This window comes from Drosophila navojoa, chromosome 4, assembly GCF_054131105.1.
Source record: "Drosophila navojoa isolate 15081-1374.11 chromosome 4, UAZ_NAV_1.0, whole genome shotgun sequence".
Taxonomy (NCBI): Eukaryota; Metazoa; Arthropoda; class Insecta; order Diptera; family Drosophilidae; genus Drosophila; species Drosophila navojoa.
In genome coordinates, this window is record NC_142892.1 from 21091604 (window position 1) to 21108437 (window position 16834).

The 16834-nt window shown below is 46.2% G+C and overlaps 3 protein-coding genes across 3 annotated transcripts; 1 reads left to right on the plus strand and 2 right to left on the minus strand.

Moving 5' to 3' along the window:
- Positions 1-1442: 1442 nt before the first annotated feature.
- LOC108651550 (uncharacterized) lies at positions 1443-4614 on the minus strand. The gene is made up of 4 exons (XM_018101344.2): positions 4433-4614; positions 2324-4381; positions 2132-2260; positions 1443-2070 (listed from the first exon to the last, which is right to left on the minus strand). Exons 2-4 carry the CDS (start codon positions 4364-4366, stop codon positions 1831-1833), a joined length of 2412 nt encoding a protein of 803 aa, XP_017956833.1. The 5' UTR covers positions 4367-4381; positions 4433-4614; the 3' UTR covers positions 1443-1830.
- A 279-nt stretch (positions 4615-4893) lies between these two features.
- Als2 (Amyotrophic lateral sclerosis 2) lies at positions 4894-10571 on the plus strand. Its single transcript, XM_018101343.3, has 5 exons — positions 4894-7511; positions 7571-8195; positions 8261-9406; positions 9796-9947; positions 10002-10571. The coding sequence occupies exons 1-5, from the start codon at positions 5192-5194 to the stop codon at positions 10229-10231; spliced, it is 4473 nt and encodes a 1490-aa protein (XP_017956832.1). The 5' UTR covers positions 4894-5191; the 3' UTR covers positions 10232-10571.
- LOC108651553 (pyruvate kinase) lies at positions 10502-12713 on the minus strand. The gene is made up of 2 exons (XM_018101350.3): positions 12130-12713; positions 10502-12077 (listed from the first exon to the last, which is right to left on the minus strand). The coding sequence occupies exons 1-2, from the start codon at positions 12599-12601 to the stop codon at positions 10615-10617; spliced, it is 1935 nt and encodes a 644-aa protein (XP_017956839.1). The 5' UTR covers positions 12602-12713; the 3' UTR covers positions 10502-10614.
- Between the last annotated feature and the right edge of the window lie 4121 nt (positions 12714-16834).

Here is a 16834-nt window from a genome sequence, read left to right on the forward strand (position 1 = left end):
TACAGCAAAAAGCACTCTCCGTCGGGGCAATTGATACGTTTGATTGCAGACATCTTAGTGCTAAAATGTTGCTCAAATTAAAGCCTAAACACTCCCAAACAATGTTGTGTCAGTTAACGACTAAGGACACGACTGAAATTGAGCCATGTACGGATTCCTGCCAGCTATTCACTACTCTAAGCATCTCATTAAAGCAGTCCTTGTCCTCGGGTGATCAAGTAGATTTAACAAAAGTCGATGCTTTGAAGGATTTCGTTGGCTCTATTTATACTATGAACACATGAATGTATGTATTAGATTTCTATAGTTTTTCATGAATGTTAGTAATGTCTTAAGGCTGATAGGCTAGGCGACAATCGGGGTGTCAGAGAAGTGCGAGTGCCCGCTGTGGCCAAGGGACAGTAACGAGCGGCCGGCAATAATGCGACGCTGATCTATTATTCACCAGATTGTAAAAATGTAAAAATCACGCTTTCGTGTTGTGTATAAATTGAATGCAATTTATAAATGTCCGGGCATTGAATTAAATCCCAGGCCGCCACATGGCCACGATGTTCGGCCGGGCGTCTCTCAGCAGTTGGTGATTTTTCAAAATAAACAACCTTGAGCTGCAGCAGAGAACAATTGCCAGCGCAGCGGCAGGAGCAGCAGCAGGCACAATAGACAACAACAGCAACGGCCGAAACCTACAGCAACAACTACAACAGGCAGCGCAGCAGAAATGCATCCGCGGTTCCCCTTAAAGGCACTGCGAACGATGAAAAATTGCGCCAATTGAATTTGGCCAACGATTGTGCCCTGCCTGAAAGACGGAAGGGCGACGTTTGGGTGCAAATCTACTGGGCGGTCGCTTACTTTTCAACGCATTTATCAATACCCAAGTGGCCACGTACCTTGGCCAGAACCTTAGCCCCAACCTCTACCCATGGCAATGCCAATGCCAATGCCAATAGCCAAGACCCAGGCGTTGACAATACCAAGTTCTCATATATAAAACGATGCCGCCGCATAAAATGTGAGCAAGCGAAATGTGAATAATCGACTGAGCCAGACTCAAACATATGCTGTGCTTCTCTTCTCCTCTAATAGATAGCCAAAGCTAAGAAATACTTATATCAAAATAGTAGAAAGTTATTTATTAGTATAAATATATTGGGCATTATCAAACATGTTTACAAAAATCCAATTAATTTCTCAGAAATTTGTATTGCTAAAATATTTGAAATGTTTTTCATAAGTTCAGGGGTTTAAATTACATCCATTTAAATAAAAATCTAATAGAATAAATTATTATTGTAAATATTTGTAAAGTGCTACTTATGTTAAATAAAACAAATGTTTATCTTCTGTTGAATGTATATGTGTATATAATTTAATATATTTGCATAATGTAATATAATAAATATGAAATGTATAAAAAGATATACATATATGTGTATATAATTCGTAATATATTCGATATATTTCAAGAAAATGATTCGATTAACAAACAGAAATAGAAGTGGAAATGAATGCCTATAGAAAATACATATTCGATTTTATGTAGACACTTAAGCTGTGGGACTAGTTAGCCTTGTTAGCAATAAGGTGGGCTATTCAATAAATGTTTAATGAATTGTTTGAAATAATTGCACATTTGAAATGAGATGATTAACAAAAATAAATAGTTGCTTTTGCAAAGACAATAACACACACAAAAAAAAAAAAGAAAAAATTCCAAGAACACAAAACAAGTACATTAGATAATGCAACAAAAAATTGAAGCTAATTTAACATCTATTAATTATGCTAAGTGACTAAGTTTAATGGATATGGCTGATGGTTTATGACTCAGGCCTTCTCGGCAACAGCGCGCAGCTCTTCCATAAGGGAGGGCATGCTCGCTGGCCGAACCTTGCTTGACTCCAGACCGGCCAACAGCTTATTGAGATTTAGCATATCCTCACGGCAAGCGGCCAAGCCGTTGCTCAGTTGGCACAAATTTGGCTGACTATGTTGACTTCTTTCAATTAGATCTAATATATAACTATTGCGTGGGCGGCCCGTCTCCTGTGCAGTTTGCTGAATGAGCTGCAAATAAAATATAGTTAATATGAGTTATTCAGTTGGAATGCCCATATGCAGTGCTCACCTTCTTATAGTCATCAATCAGATTGGGCACCTCATGGGCCGGCTCCAATGGCGTGGAGTCTGCTGAGGACTTGCCCAAATCTGCTGATTCGACACGAGCCCTTTCTGCGGCCAGACTTTGCTCTAGAAACTAAAGAAATAAATATTGTGAACAAAGATTGTCATTTTCTGCTGTTCGTAACCATCTACAAACCTTGATTCTGCTCAGAGCTTCTTCGTATTTGCCTCCTATTTTAGCTAGCTTCACTTTAAGCAAGGGCAGCTCCGCTGCAGCTTTTGCACCGCGCAGCTCCTGTCGCAGCAACTTGGTCAGCTGGGGCCAGCTTTTGACATGCGGTAACTTGCGACCCGTTTCCGCTTCCAGTAACTGCAGGAGGATGCTGTGCTGTTTCCTGGGAGCACACTGTCGCTCCTTCAGCAGCGCCTGGACTTGTGCCTGCAATTCCTTCAGGTTAGCCGCATCGGCAGCTTGTGCTTGCCTGAGCCTTTGCAGCTCGTTGCTGTTTTGGCTCTCATGGGCTCTACTCAACAGCTGCAATTGCTGCAGCTGTTCGTTTTGTTGAGAGAATAGCTCGTTGAGCTGCTGCAACTCGTCGGATTTCTGCTGCAGCTGCAGTTCCATTTGCTGCTCCATTTGCTGCGTGGCTTGCAGTGCTTCTAGCAGCTGCATCCAATCGGCCTCCATTTCATTGGTATGCCTTATCTTATCATTCTGTTGTTGCAGCAGTTGCTGCAGCAGCGCAACTGTTTGTTGCTTCTGCTTGCTGACGCTTATCAGCTGCTGCTCCAGAGACTCAATGCGCTGCTCCAGCACAGGCTCAACGGGCACCGTTTGGGTGCCAGCACTTGTGAGCTGCTTGGTCTGCGTCTGATTCAGCTTCTCTTCCATTCGGGCCTTCGCCTCATTTAACTGGTTGCATTGCTCCACATTGAGTTGAAGCTGTTCCAGAAGCTCATTAAGTTTCTCTTGCTTCTCATTATTTTGTGACTGCTGCTCTACGAGTTGGCATTTTGTTTGCTCACATTTGGCTGTCGTCTCGGCGTATTGTTTGTGAAGTTCCGCAAGCTGCTGCTCCACTATTTGCAGGGCTTGCTGTGACTCTTTCAGCTGCCTAGCGATAACTGCCTTCTCCGTTTTTAAATCCTTCAGTTGAGCATCTTTAAGTGACTGCTCGAGTTGCTGTGCCTCAAGCTGAAAATTCAACTGCTCCAGCTGCCGCTGCTGCTCCTCATTCTGAGCCTCTAGTTTCGACATGAGCAGCAACTCCGACTGCAGCTCAAGTAGCGCGTGCTTTAGGGTCGCTATTTCACTCGTCTTGGCAATGATCGCGCCATGGAATGCCATGCTATAGTTGTGCATGGCGTCAATGGTGCACTCGCTGCTTAGTTTTTGCTCGTAGTGCTGTTTCATGTCCAAGAACTCCCGCTCTTTCAGCGCAAGCAGCTTTTCCTGCGTTTGCAGCGTTTCATTGAGCTCCGCGATCACCTGTCGCAGCTGTTCTCGCTCTTCTGTCACATGCCGAAGCGTAGTCGACTTCAGCTCCAGCTTATGAGCCAGTTCGCGGTGCTCGTCAATCAGCTGCTTGCATTGACGCGTCATGTGTTTGTTTTCCAATTCGACACCTGCAAGCTGGCGCTGTAGTTCTAGTTGCTTGCTATCGTGCTCGAGACTCAGACGCTCCATATCGGCGAGCAGTTGTTTCTTCTGCTTACGCAGCACTTCCGTGAGCTGTCGCTGGTCCATTAGCTTTGCCTGCTGCTGCTGTGCCTCAAAGGATTCGAATAAACTTTCGCTTGTGGCTTGCAGTGCTGTACCTGATGACACGGGCACTGTTGTAGCAGCTGCAGCCATTCCACATTTTTCCAGCGCGGCGCATTTCGCTTGGAGGCGCTGGGATTCCTGTTGTAGTCTCTGATTCTCTAGCATATACTTTCGCTCCTGTACATAGAGACGCTCTAACGTTTCGAGACGGCTATGCTTTTGTGACTGTAATTCCTGCTTGTACCACCGTTCTGACTTGCTGAGACGTTCCACTTCACTGCGCGACTTGCGCAGCTCTTGTGACACCATAAAAAGTGAGTCCCCTGATTCATGAGGTGGCTCTTCCTCTTTTACATGTTCCTGAGGCAGTTGCCAATTTCTGGAATGATTTGCTGTATCATCTGCATCACTACTGCAGCTGAAAAGGCCAGAGTCATCTGCCTGCGCTACGCCCCCAGAATTCTCAGAATCCATTGCGTTGGCCGAGACCTAAAAACCAAAATAGTCAAGGTCGTTTAATTAAAGGTCACTAGTGCTTACCAGCTGCTCGCACACGTTGCCAAAATTATTTAAATAATGGCCTATTAATAATAGTTAACGCACAGGTGGAAAGTATACATTTTGCACGTTGTAAACAAAATTTACAAATTTTAATAAGTTATTTTGCCAGCGGCGCAGCTGTTGATGGCGAAGCAGTGTGACCGTTTCTGTTTAATAGCAGAATGCTTAAATAAAATAAATACCAGCACTACAAGTGGTTGCAGATTTGTGTCATTGTTTGTGGTCAGCGTTTATGTGGACACTGACTGGCTAGCTGTGTGTATAATATATTTTATTTATATATTTCACCTTACTTGATAATTTAATTTTATATATTAATTGTTTTCACTATAACTACAAAACCTGCAATAATAATTTAATAAATCTTTAATATATTACACTTTGCGGAATATCTAATTGCACTACCACAATTTTGCTAATTAGTGTATGTTTTCTCATATTGGATTCTTGCTAATTTTGTACATCTACGGTCACACTGACCGCAAAGCCATCACAAATATAAACTTATTAAAAATTTGCCAATTTGCAAAGCATAACAAACAACTGGCAATTCGCGTCCGTGAATAGATTCAAAAGTATTTAAAATGTGCTCATAGAATACATTAGGCTGCTGGGCAAAATGCAATTAATATGTGTAAATAGAGTCTAATTGGAGTAGCTTCAATTGCGTGTTACAAAACTCGCAAGTGGAAAGCAAAACCACAACAAAAACAAAAACAAGGTCCTGGAAGAAGAAGCATGTCGAGCTCCAGCGAGGCAGCCAACAGCAATGCCGAGGCATTTTCCATCTACTACAAAGGCAAGGCGCTGCAGCTGAAATGGAAGGGCGTGCCACCGCTCACCCGCTCGCCTGCATTAAGACTCTGCAACATGGGGAGCAGCAAGAGCGAAATTGGACGCGAGGCCGGATCACAGGCTGGAGTCAAATTCGATTCTGATTGGCTGCTGCTGCTGACAGCTGATCATTCGCTTTATTCGGCCACGCTGCTGCCGACGCACGATGTGCACACGTTGGAGCTGAGCTTGCTGCGAACGGATGTTGTTGACGTGGATTACTGTCGCGGGAGCCGACAGCTCTTTGTGGTGCTCGCCAATGGCAGCGTCCAGCGGCAGCTCGTTGCTGGCAGCTGTCGCCCGGGCGCATGGCAAACGCTCAGCTTTGATCCCCTAGAGCTGCACGACGAAGGCGTATGCATGCGTCGCGTGTGCTGCTCGGAGCAGGGCGTGGTCTTTGTCAGCGTCCGCGGAGCAACATATGTGCTGGGCAGTTGTGGAGAGGTATTTAACGCCGAGGAACCTCGCCACATGCGCCTCTGCGAGGAGGGTAAGCAACTGCTGGACCTCGTCGCTGGAGATGAGCACTTCGTGATGCTCCTGGCGCCACATCAGCAAGCTGACGACGTGCTGCAGCTGCAGCAGGAGCAGCCACAACAGGAGCAAGGCTCCCTCAAATCGATACACAGCGGCAGCTCGGAGCGCAGCTTCGCAGCGAACACCCGCCATCTGCTCCATCAAGGCTATGCGCTGCTCCACACTCAGCTGTTTACATTTGGCGCGTCGAACGGCGGGCTGCTGGGCACAGGGGATCACATCCGACGTGCCCATGTCGCTCGCCTCGAGAAGCTCGATGGCATGGGCGTCTGCAGCATTGCCGCCGGCAGACAGCACAGCGTGGCGCGGACTCTGGACGGACGCCTCTATCACTGGGGCATCAACAATCGCGAACAGCTTGGCGACGATCTGAGTTCTCCCAAGGAAATTTGCCTGGCGGAGCAACTGACGCCCAAGCAGCACACAGCGCTGGAGGCCACCTGTGGCGACTATCGCACGCTAGTGCTGGATGCAGCTGGGCAGATCCAAACGCTGCCCCAATCCCAGTCCAGTACCTACACGCAGACGGTGCTGCATTTGCAGATGGGCGCAGCCTGGCCACGTCAGCTGCGCCTCTTGCACTGTGCCGGCGGATACACTCTCCAGAATTGCCGCCAGTTCCAGTGGCAGTACCACTACTTTCTCAGTCACCTGGAGTCGCAGCTGCAGCTGCTCCTCAAACAGCGTCAGGCTGTGCAAACGCTGATGATCTGGGAGTTTCCCGTCTTGGCGCCCCTCTTGCTCAACTGGGAGCGCATCGTGTGCCTCTTGGCAGCCACGTTGCACTCCCTCGAAGGCTTCTATCGCGCGGACTTCGTGCAGCCGGCAGATCTGCTCTTTATTTGCTATCATCGCGAGTATATCGAGCTCTTCGAGAGCTACACCAGTGCCTATTGCGATGTGCTCTCCGTGAACGGCTTTGGCGAGGCGGTGGCCGCCATTTGCTTGCCTCCATTGAGCAACCACAATCCACTGGCAGAGCTGGGCGAGGAGAGCTACCTAACGCGCCTGTTTCAGCAGCCGTTCGGCATCTATCAGCTGTTCAATCAGTTCATGGAGGTGCTCGTGAAGACCCAGCCCGAGTACGATGAGCATCGGTTGGCCTGGTTGGAGTTTGCGCGCAAGAGCTGCATCAGTCAAGAGCTGGCCGACAATACCAAAGAGTTCTGGAGCAGCAAGGAGTGCACGCCACGCATCTCGCATCTGAGGCAGCGTCAGCGACGCGTCATACTCACCTCTACGCTGGTGCCGCTGAAGCTGGCCAACGCTCGCATCAGCATATCCAGCCACAGCTTTATACTCTTCTCTGACTTCCTCTGCCAGCTGGGCAGCAATGCGCTCTACACCTATCCACTGAGCGCGCTGTGGGTCTGGTCGGAGGGCGAGCTCGACCTGCGCATTGTGACGCCCGAGAAGAGTTTTCTTTTAACCACCAAAAAGACGGAGTCGCGCAAGATCTGGCTCGACCAGCTGCAGGCGAGCATTGTGGCCGCCTTGGGGCGACCTTTGGGCAGCCCCGTGCCCAGCGTGCGCTCCACCGCCTACGAGTATAGTCGCGAGCATCCAAAGTTCTCCCGAGTCAAGGCCTGTGGCACCTGGCGCAAAGGCGTGCTCCATGGCAACTGCTATCTGGAGTATCCCGATGGCAGTGTCTACTGCGGCGAGGTTCACCGTGGCGTCATTGAAGGTGCGTCCTCTCCTCGCATATTTAAACTTTTCTACAGACTCTGTATTCCATATTTATAGGCTATGGTAAAATGGTGATTCCCTCGACCGGGGTTTACGTGGGCAACTTCAAGGGCGGCCGATTTCATGGCTTCGGCATCTACGAGCTGAACGGCAGCGCGGCGCAGGAGAGCGAGATCTATGAGGGCAACTTTTGCGAAGGGCTCTTCCACGGCCACGGCATGATGCGCAACAATCGCTACATCTATGTGGGCGAGTACATGGCCAACACACGCAGCGGCTACGGCGTCATGGAAGATCTGATCAGTGGCGACAAATACATGGGCATGTTTGCGGACAACAAGCGCTGCGGGCCCGGTAGCTGCATCACGAATCGTGGCGACTACTTTGAGGGCACTTTTGCGGCCGACGATCTCACTGGCAGCGGCGTGGCTGTCTTCGAAAACGACTACTACTACGAGGGCGAGCTGACGCTGCAGGGACCTAACGGGCGCGGCGACTACTATATGCCCTGTGGCGATGCTGGCAATGCTGGCAATGGCTCAATGGGCGCCAGCGAGGAGGACGACGACAACTATGAGCTCATTGGCAATAAAATGTTTGGCCAGCTCAGTGGCAGCTGGGAAGCGGTGCGCATACAAACGGGTGAACTGGCACTGAATCGGCGATTCCCGAAATTCCCTAGGTAACTATGCCTAGCAGACGCTAATTCATATAATATTTGATTTTTTTGTATTTAATTGCTTTTAGCTCTCTTGGCCGCATGGTAGTGGACCACAATCGCAAATGGCGAGCCTTGTTCCAGAACTTTGAATCGGACCTGGCGAGCTGCAGTGCCTCCAGCAGCAGCAACAACGTGTTCTCCGGCATTTTGGGCGGCACCCTTAAGAAACCGGCTAAGACTGCGCTGAGCACGGCCCAGATATGGAGCTGCATAGCCATTTATATGAACAAGCAGCGCTCTCGAGACGGCCCCAAGCCGGGCAATTACTTCAACAACATTCTACTCAGTCTGCCGCTGCCACCGAAGCCAGCGGCACAGCCTTTGATGAGCAGCACGCCGACGTTGCAGTCGACGCTGGCGACTCGAAAGATGTCGACTTCGTTGGACTTGTTCGGCTCGACGCCACGTCGGATTCAGTCGCAGGAGACGCTCTGCAGCAAGCAGGACGATCTGCAGCGCTCGGATAGCCTGCTCTCCATTGGACATAACTCGACAGTAGACACCAGAAGCTTGGTTAGCTTTGGTCTGAACGAAAGCCTGCTGGAGCGCAGCTTCAATGGCGAACAGGAGCCAGGCAATCTGAGCACCAGCTTTGGCAGCGTGCTGCAGAACAATAATAACAACAACAACATATCCAAGAATATTAACAACAGCAACTGCTCGATCACCTCGACGACCTCCACGAGCAGCGCACTGCTGGAGCAGGTGCCCAGCTTTGGCATGACCTCGACACTGAGCGAGCACGATGTGAGCTGCATTCGGCTCTATCTGGAGCAAGCATTCAAGGATCAATATCATCCGCTGTACGCTTTAAACGAGCGCATCGCCAACTGTTTCCACTACTCGTACGGCTACTGGAAGGTGAAGCCCACCTCCATTCTGGCCAAGCAGGCGATGCGCGAATGGGAGTCCATATCGAGGCGTACGTACCGCTTCGTGCGTAAAATGTTTCCCGCCCTGCCGGAAGATTACTGTCACCTCGAGGGCAGCAGAGAGGTGATCTCCCACATAACACTCCTCTACCCACTGATGCTATCCGAGGGCATTTACTCAACATTGTTCGTGCTATACGCCAACAAATACAATCGCAAGGACGAGCTGTACCGGCATAACCTAAACCATGCCGAGAAGCTGAGCGATGGGGAACTGGTCCAGCTGCTCGGCCACGACAGGTTAACAAATTATACACATTGCGTTTATTTTATTTACACTTTCGATGGCGATGGGATGGCACTTAAAATTAATGGGCTTATTCGCAATCCTACGATTTGTGTTAACATAAAATATTTGCATGATCTTTTTAATATTTACCTGTTTCAAAATTGCGAGGGCGATTCGAATCTTTGCCCGAACGAGCCACCGTAGCAATTTAGAGCTACATGGACTAGATTCAAACTCTCAGCGACTTAATCACAATACTTAACAATAATTTGTCAGCTTGTTTCAGTTATCTGATTGCCCCGACATTGTGAATCTTAATGACCATATTTTAATTGCCAAAACAAGTCTATCCCGTTCCCCTCAGCCGCTCCGATTCGTATAATGTTGTTTGCCTTTGCAGTTGCCTCAATGCTGTGATGCTGGACACGCAATTCGAGGCCGCGGTACAGTCACTGAAGCAGCTGCAGGAGAAGTTCAGCCCCCAGGATATGTTGACTGTGATACAGCGCAGCATGGAGCTGCTATCGGAGGCATACGAGCACGCCATGGCCAGTGAGTACTTCAGTTTCGCTCGATAACAAAGTCAATAATCTCTAAACGTTGCAGCAAGTGCCGCACAGCTCAATGCTGACAATATGATTCCGCTCTCTATGCTGTGCATGCTGCGCGCCGCTGTGCCGCATTTGGGCGCCGAGCTGGCGTTGCTGGACGATCTGACGGGCGGGCCAAACTTTCAGGCCGAAATGAATGGAATGGCGGGCTATTGTTACACGACCCTGAAGGCCGCCTACGAGCATATCACGATGAGAGCGCTGCAGCGGAACTCCTTGCCTTGAGCTCAACTCAACTGGACGCCTGTACTAATATTGTTACAATTGTTATGGCTTTGGATGCCAACGATCAATATAATTTCTAGTTTATGCTTTGTTACATGCGCACGCACGCACACATAGCCTAGCGTGCCAACGAGATACCCATGTAAACGTTATATACCCTGTATATAGAAATTAAGTGAAACTGTCCCCATTGGTCCTCATAGATGTAGGCTTGTTATTTGTCTGTACAGTTGTCGATCTGTGTATAATGTATGTATGTGTATATTTGAATAACTCTACAGATTAGCTTACAGTTAAGGATAACACATTCCGATTAAATACATTTATCATAACAATTCAATTTAAGTTTGCACAGCTAGCGGAAACCTGGTAGCTATCACTGCTCAGTGAGTATACACAAAGATGCCCTTCTTATCTGGGCAGACATCGCATTGCGCATCCTGTGGAAATAGCGACTTGCCCAAGTGGGACACGAAATGTTTCTTATCGAAGGTATAGATCAAATACTTTTCGGGAAACGTGGTGCCCGTGGCGTAGTTGTAGACCAGTATTATCTTGTCCCCGTCCTTGATGCTCTTGCGCGAGGCGAGATAGGCCAGGGCAAAGACGGACTTGCTGTAGATGTTGCGCTGATGGCCGGTGAAGAAGCTGGTGCGAAACGGCAGCATGGTGACATTGTGGTACAGGGAGACGTAGTCCTCGGCGGAGCGCATGTGGCTGACAAACAGGATGGGCGTCTTGGGTCTGAAGTGCGCCACTTTCTGGACCATGCGCGTGGTGACGCCACAAATGACAATGGCTGCGGCGTTCGCCTCCATGGAGGCGGCAACGACAGCCCGGGCCATGCCGTCGGCACCCGTGTGCGAGCTGTCGCAGAGGGGCATCTTGGAGAGGGCCATCGGCAGGATCTGATCGAAAATGGCGCTTTGCAAGAAACTAAAGTAGAAGACTCCCTGGTACTGGTCCGACCTCACCAGATATTTGTCCGGATAGAAGAACACGTGGTAATAATGCTCGGGATCGACACGCAAGCGCTGCTGGCTAATGTGCCACGGATTGAATATGATGGGCTTCTTGGCAGCATGGGTCAGCTGCAGGATGCACTGGGCATCGGGACAGATTTGCAAAATGTCTGGGACATTCGGAGGCTCCGAGAGCTCCACCAGCAGCCCGTCGTAGTGCTGCGCCACCCAGTTCATGTCCCCATCGCAGCCTTTAATGTCGTTGATCACCACGCGGGCGTAGAGTCTGAGACCGTCGCACTGCAGCTGCGTCATGACCCTCTCCATGTCGATCACGTACTGCACGGTGCCGGCGATGTTGGATATGACCACGTTGATGCCCACCTCGCGGGAGAATGTCAAGTCCTCCACCTCCTCGTAGGAGACGCGATATCGACTGCAGCGTTGCGGGAAGAGCACCGGCATAAACGACTGAAGGGTGCCCTCTCGGCAGACGCAGCACATGAGGTGATCCTGGCGGACGGTGCGCACCATCAGCTGTATATCCTCGCCCACCAGGATGATATCAAACTTTCGAACCTCCACCAGCAGGAAGCGCGCATTCACGTAAATCACGCGGGACGTGCAAAAGAGCGAATAGTCCCGGTCGGTAGTCAGGGTGATTCTATCGCCCCGGCACAGCTTAACTCCCGCCGTGTATTCCTCGACCAAGTATCCGCTGTACTGATGGCGCGGCGACAACTTGGCAATGATGGTGGAGACGACGGGAAAGCCGTACTCCTTGGACACGGCGATCTCTGCCTCGCGCAGCCGGACAACCAGATCCTGAGTCCTACCCAGGGGTCCACGGAATAGGTCGACCATAAAACAGCGTACGCCAGTCTCTGCAACGAAGTTATGAAATAATCCCAAGGCACAGCCCTCATTCACACTCACGCAAATACATGTTCAGCTCCTCGTCGGTACTGCCGTAGCCCAGCTCGACGCACTGGTTGTTCCCATTGGGGTTGACGCCCTCCGGTACGCCGAGGATCTCAAAGTCTGTGAAGAAATTGCCCCAGCGCTCCTCGTCAAATGGCAACTGGCAACTATCCTCGCTTAGCTCCTCTTCCCCCTCGAACTCGACATCTTCACTGGTATTGGAGTCCTCCAAAATTGTCATCTTTCGGAGGCTGTGCACCGACTGCAGCCGATACATGGCGTCAATATTCAGTTCACTGCCATCACTGACCTCCAGGCCAAACAGGTTCCTGAATGCCTTGCGGCGCTGCATCGCGGACAGCAGCTCCTTGGCCTTTAGCACCTTATCCACATCGATGGTAGCTATTTTGAGCTTCTTCCAAATATTTTCGTACACTTCTATCTGGCTCCCTCTGATGGAGCCGACTGGTCTCGATACCGTGGACATCGTGCTGCAGCTTCGCCTTTCTCTTCCAATACAAAATCAAATATAAAAGTAGAGCTGAACACAAGGATTTACGAGTGTCAAATATATGTTTAAATAAAATCTATCTACATTTGAGAATGTTTTTCCTATACCTATCAAAAAGTAGGACTCAAAAAAACAATTCTATTAGATAGCCACGTTGGTAGCATTCACATATTTGAGCTGGGTCTGAAAATTGAAGTCGTATATATAGGATATATAGTTGTTATATGGAACTTGGAAATCCTAAGATTATTCGTTTTAAAGAGCATTCAGTATTATATTCCATAGTTGATTAAGATATTGGGGACTAGACCTTGTGCTTAGGGAAATATAGTTTGAGCCACCAGTCAGGCGGGTATTTAGTCATTTTCCCAGGAGAGCTAAGATTTCAGATTCCAAAGACATATTATTCCTTTGATCTTTGAAAAAGTTACATGGATGCTTCAGCTTGTACGGTATTAGGAAGTGATAATTGTTATTTATTTATTTATTTTAGATAGAGAGAAAGAGGCAGAGCGTAGACTTAACATACTTGTCAACTTAGGACCGCAAGGAACATTATATGATTATAGTAATTTTGATCAATATTAGAAGAAGTATATTAACATATAGATATAATACAAAAAGAAACAAAAAATAGAGCTTAAAGTTTATAATAAAGTATATACATAAATAAAGCTGCTGAAAATAATGAAAATGGAATCTCTTTGATTTCTTTTATTTGGAAGAAACCGCACAGGTATTTTATCTTAATTTTCTATCATTGCTTGCTTTAATTTGTTTATTTCCGTAATTTATTTGTGTGTTTTGTGAAGCGAGAATGTTAAATTTAGCAACGCGTCAAGTGAAATGTTTACAATGTGAGAGAAAGTTAAATGGGAGCTGGCAGCATGGGTAACTGAGCATTTTCCGAGTTTCCAACGCCACTTGAAGCAGCAGCAGCATCCCGCCAGCCCAGCGCCCCGTAAACATAAACAGACGGAATGTTTAGAGAATAAAACATTCATATTCCAGGCGAACAGTTCTCAGTTTTCCATTTTCAAATGATCTGTTCTTTTGGGCTGCTGCTGCTGCTGCTGCTGCTGCTGTTGTTTATTTTGAGAGACACGGGCCAGGGCTTGGGTGTGGCTAGTGCACGAGCTAGTCTAAACAACGGCAGCAGCATTTCCCTTTTGCGCTACCTAATCACACTCGAGTGCAGGCCGCTTGAACTTTGACGTGAACTGTAGCCGTCGGATGTGGGGCGATGGCTAGGTATGGGTATGGGCATGGGCATGGGGATGGGCAGGGGCCTGGGACTCCTCCCTAATAAGCTATTTTGTCCGTTTTTAGAAACAATTCCTCTGCCACAAGGCAATGGCAGCGGCAGCGGAAACTAGTGTGTGTGTGGGTGGGATATGATGTATAGAGCTGGGGGCTGGGAGGCAGGGGGCGTGTGCTGCGTACTGCTGTGAGACCATGGGCGGCCAGCTGCTGAGCATCGAACATGAATTGCCGTGCTCGTCGTGGATCGCTCGTGCACTTGAGTTCCGGGCCACTCGCTCACCAGCTCGCTCGCTCGCCTGTCCATTTGGGCCTCTCGCTCGCACCGCTCCCGAAAGTCTGCCATCCATCTCTTACAGTTCGTTTCGTTTCGTGTCGGCATTTCAATACATTTTCTCCTTCTTCTTCTTCTTCTTCTTCTTCTTCTTCATTTCGTTTTGTGAATAGAATTTTTTCAACAATTTGGCTGTCTTAGAGTTTTCGAAATTTTGGAGCGTAGTTGCAGTGTGTCGCGACGCGTCAGCGTGTACGGATCGGTGCGCTATAGTTTCCCAATCAATCCACCCACATAACAGATCAAATTAAGGAATATCTGATAATGTTGAACAACAGCAACAAAAATGGATAAAAGATCATAAAAAATTATAAGCTTTTGTGGTTGGTTCACAGCTTGAAGTGCTTCGTCAGGATAATTGGGTAGGAAGTGTTTCATCCAGCTGCCGATGTGGGCGTTGTGCCTGTTGCCAAGTTCCAAATGCACATATATATAGACATACACACACACGCTCACGCACACGCATACATTTACATATATACATACGTATGTACGTATGTACACAATTTTCGGCTTTCCAATATTTGTACTCAACTCTGCTCTGCCTTTTGGCTAAAAATATTTTCCGTTAAAAACGTTGAAAAATCCAAAACGAAAAGAGGAAAATCCACTCGTCTCAGCGCCTGGCTGCCGCCTGTTTTTCATAATTTTTCATCTTTATTTATTTTACGTATAGACGAACACAATTTGCTCTCGAGCTCTGCGTTGCTCATTCGATTTCGCATGTCGTCATTTTTGTTTATCCCCCACCCCCAGCCCGATCCCATACCCAGCATCCCCAATAATTTGCAGCCTTTGTCTTGCGGGAGGAGCACAAGGAATAGAACTGTCTTCAGATTGCCAACCTAATGAAACAAATCACAATTTAATAGGCACAGCGCGTAGTTTACAACTTCCTAGAATATCTCTCTATATATAGAGATATACTTATATATGTTATATCTGTTATAGATATATATATATATATATATATATATATATATATATATATATATATATATATGTGCACATATGTGTGGCATGGGAAGACAGCTGTGTGCTCTTTGGCAGATGCCATGCTGCGTATGTGGGGGAAGTCCATAAAAAATAAAAGCAAAAAATAGGCAAAAAGAATGAAATAGAACTAAAAACAAAATCAAACCAGCGCACAGTTATAAAAATAAAACTATTTTTATATTTACGTATATTTGTATTTATGTATATGTGTGCGTGTGTGTGTATGTGTGTGTGTATGTGTGTGTGTGTGGCATGCGTGGAACAGTCGATGATCAGAGTATTTGGCTTTTTGGCGAAGACAGTCTCGGCAGTCTCTTGGCACAGTTTTCCAGACTCCCCTGGCCTCGAACATAAATCAATCATGGCAAATTCAATTAATACAATCCGAATACGAAATTAAAGCAATGTGGCAGCAGCAGACCCAGCAGCAGCATCTCTAGAAATATACATACTCAATTGTTAAAATAATATTTGATCTAACTGAAACGAGTTCTATATAAAGTTCTAGTCGATTTGTCTTTTTCCGCTTACTGACGTTTTATTGAACAACGGCAGGGAAGGGAAAAAGGCGTATTTACTATGAATTATTTCAACGATATAAAAATTTCAATTATAATAATAAGCGAGAGAGAAAAAAAGTGTTGAATATAAAGACAACTTGAGAGACATAGCTGGTGAGTACTTCTTCCCTGAGAACTGTGATTTTCTATCACTAAATAATTAGTTATTGAGGTCAACATCTTCAACGAGGCTTGCACTCACAATTTAATGCCTAATTTAATGAAACGTTTCATCTGATTAAGAGTCATAATTAGTCTAAAAGAGTTTAATGACATACTTAAGGCATTAATATCGAAAGGATGCTTGAGCTGATTTTGATATGCATTTGCTAAATTTATTAGGAATTAAAAAAATAATAATTATTATTATTAAATATTATGAAAAATAATTTTCGTTTAAATTGTATGTATATATTGTATATTATACATATGTACAGCCACTAGAATTCTGAAAATTCGAAATTCAAATTATCGGAAATTATTGAGAACCATTTTGAAACCTTAAACTTGAAAGTGATTTAAAATTTTTTAATGTACAATTTTTTTACGTTTAATTATAACAAATTATATATACTAAAATTTCAAGGCTTTGCATTCTGAAATAATTTGTTTAGTTTTTAATTTCATAAATTTATAGTGCCCCTGAGACTAACTAATTGAATTTTAAGGAAATTCCTATAAATGTTGAGATTGATATATATGTATTTATAAATTCTTATTGACAGACTTTTCATTAAATATTTTAATTAGTCTTAAGAATTTTTTTTCATAAACTAATTTTTTTTCATAAACCTATTAAATGAATTGAGAATTTAAATTAAATTCAATTTATTGTTAATTTTAACTTTATTAGGCATTTATTTATTTATTTTTTTAACTAATCCTAATTTCTTTTTCTTTTCTTTTTCTAAACTTACATTGTTATTCAATTACTTTAACAACATGTTTTGAGCTGTATATGTATGTTAAGTTAATTTCATATATTGTATTCGATTGCAAAAAGTTTAGGTATTAAAATAAAACACATTTCATTTATTGGCAGAGAACTTTTGCAGCCTT

What these genes read in the sequence shown, in the direction of transcription:
- LOC108651550 (XM_018101344.2), bottom strand. Translation starts at nt 4,366, where the DNA reads ATGGATTCTGAGAATTCTGGGGGCGTAGCGCAGGCAGATGACTCTGGC. An exon ending in AAGCTCTGAGCAGAATCAAG is followed by an intron (nt 2,261 to 2,323) that starts GTTTGTAGATGG and finishes TTATTTCTTTAG; the next exon opens with TTTCTAGAGCAAAGTCTGGC. An exon ending in TGATTGATGACTATAAGAAG is followed by an intron (nt 2,071 to 2,131) that starts GTGAGCACTGCA and finishes TTTTATTTGCAG; the next exon opens with CTCATTCAGCAAACTGCACA.
- Als2 (XM_018101343.3), top strand. Translation starts at nt 5,192, where the DNA reads ATGTCGAGCTCCAGCGAGGCAGCCAACAGCAATGCCGAGGCATTTTCC. An exon ending in CGATTCCCGAAATTCCCTAG is followed by an intron (nt 8,196 to 8,260) that starts GTAACTATGCCT and finishes AATTGCTTTTAG; the next exon opens with CTCTCTTGGCCGCATGGTAG. An exon ending in CAGCTGCTCGGCCACGACAG is followed by an intron (nt 9,407 to 9,795) that starts GTTAACAAATTA and finishes TTGCCTTTGCAG; the next exon opens with TTGCCTCAATGCTGTGATGC.
- LOC108651553 (XM_018101350.3), bottom strand. Translation starts at nt 12,601, where the DNA reads ATGTCCACGGTATCGAGACCAGTCGGCTCCATCAGAGGGAGCCAGATA. An exon ending in GGAGCTGAACATGTATTTGC is followed by an intron (nt 12,078 to 12,129) that starts GTGAGTGTGAAT and finishes ACTTCGTTGCAG; the next exon opens with AGACTGGCGTACGCTGTTTT.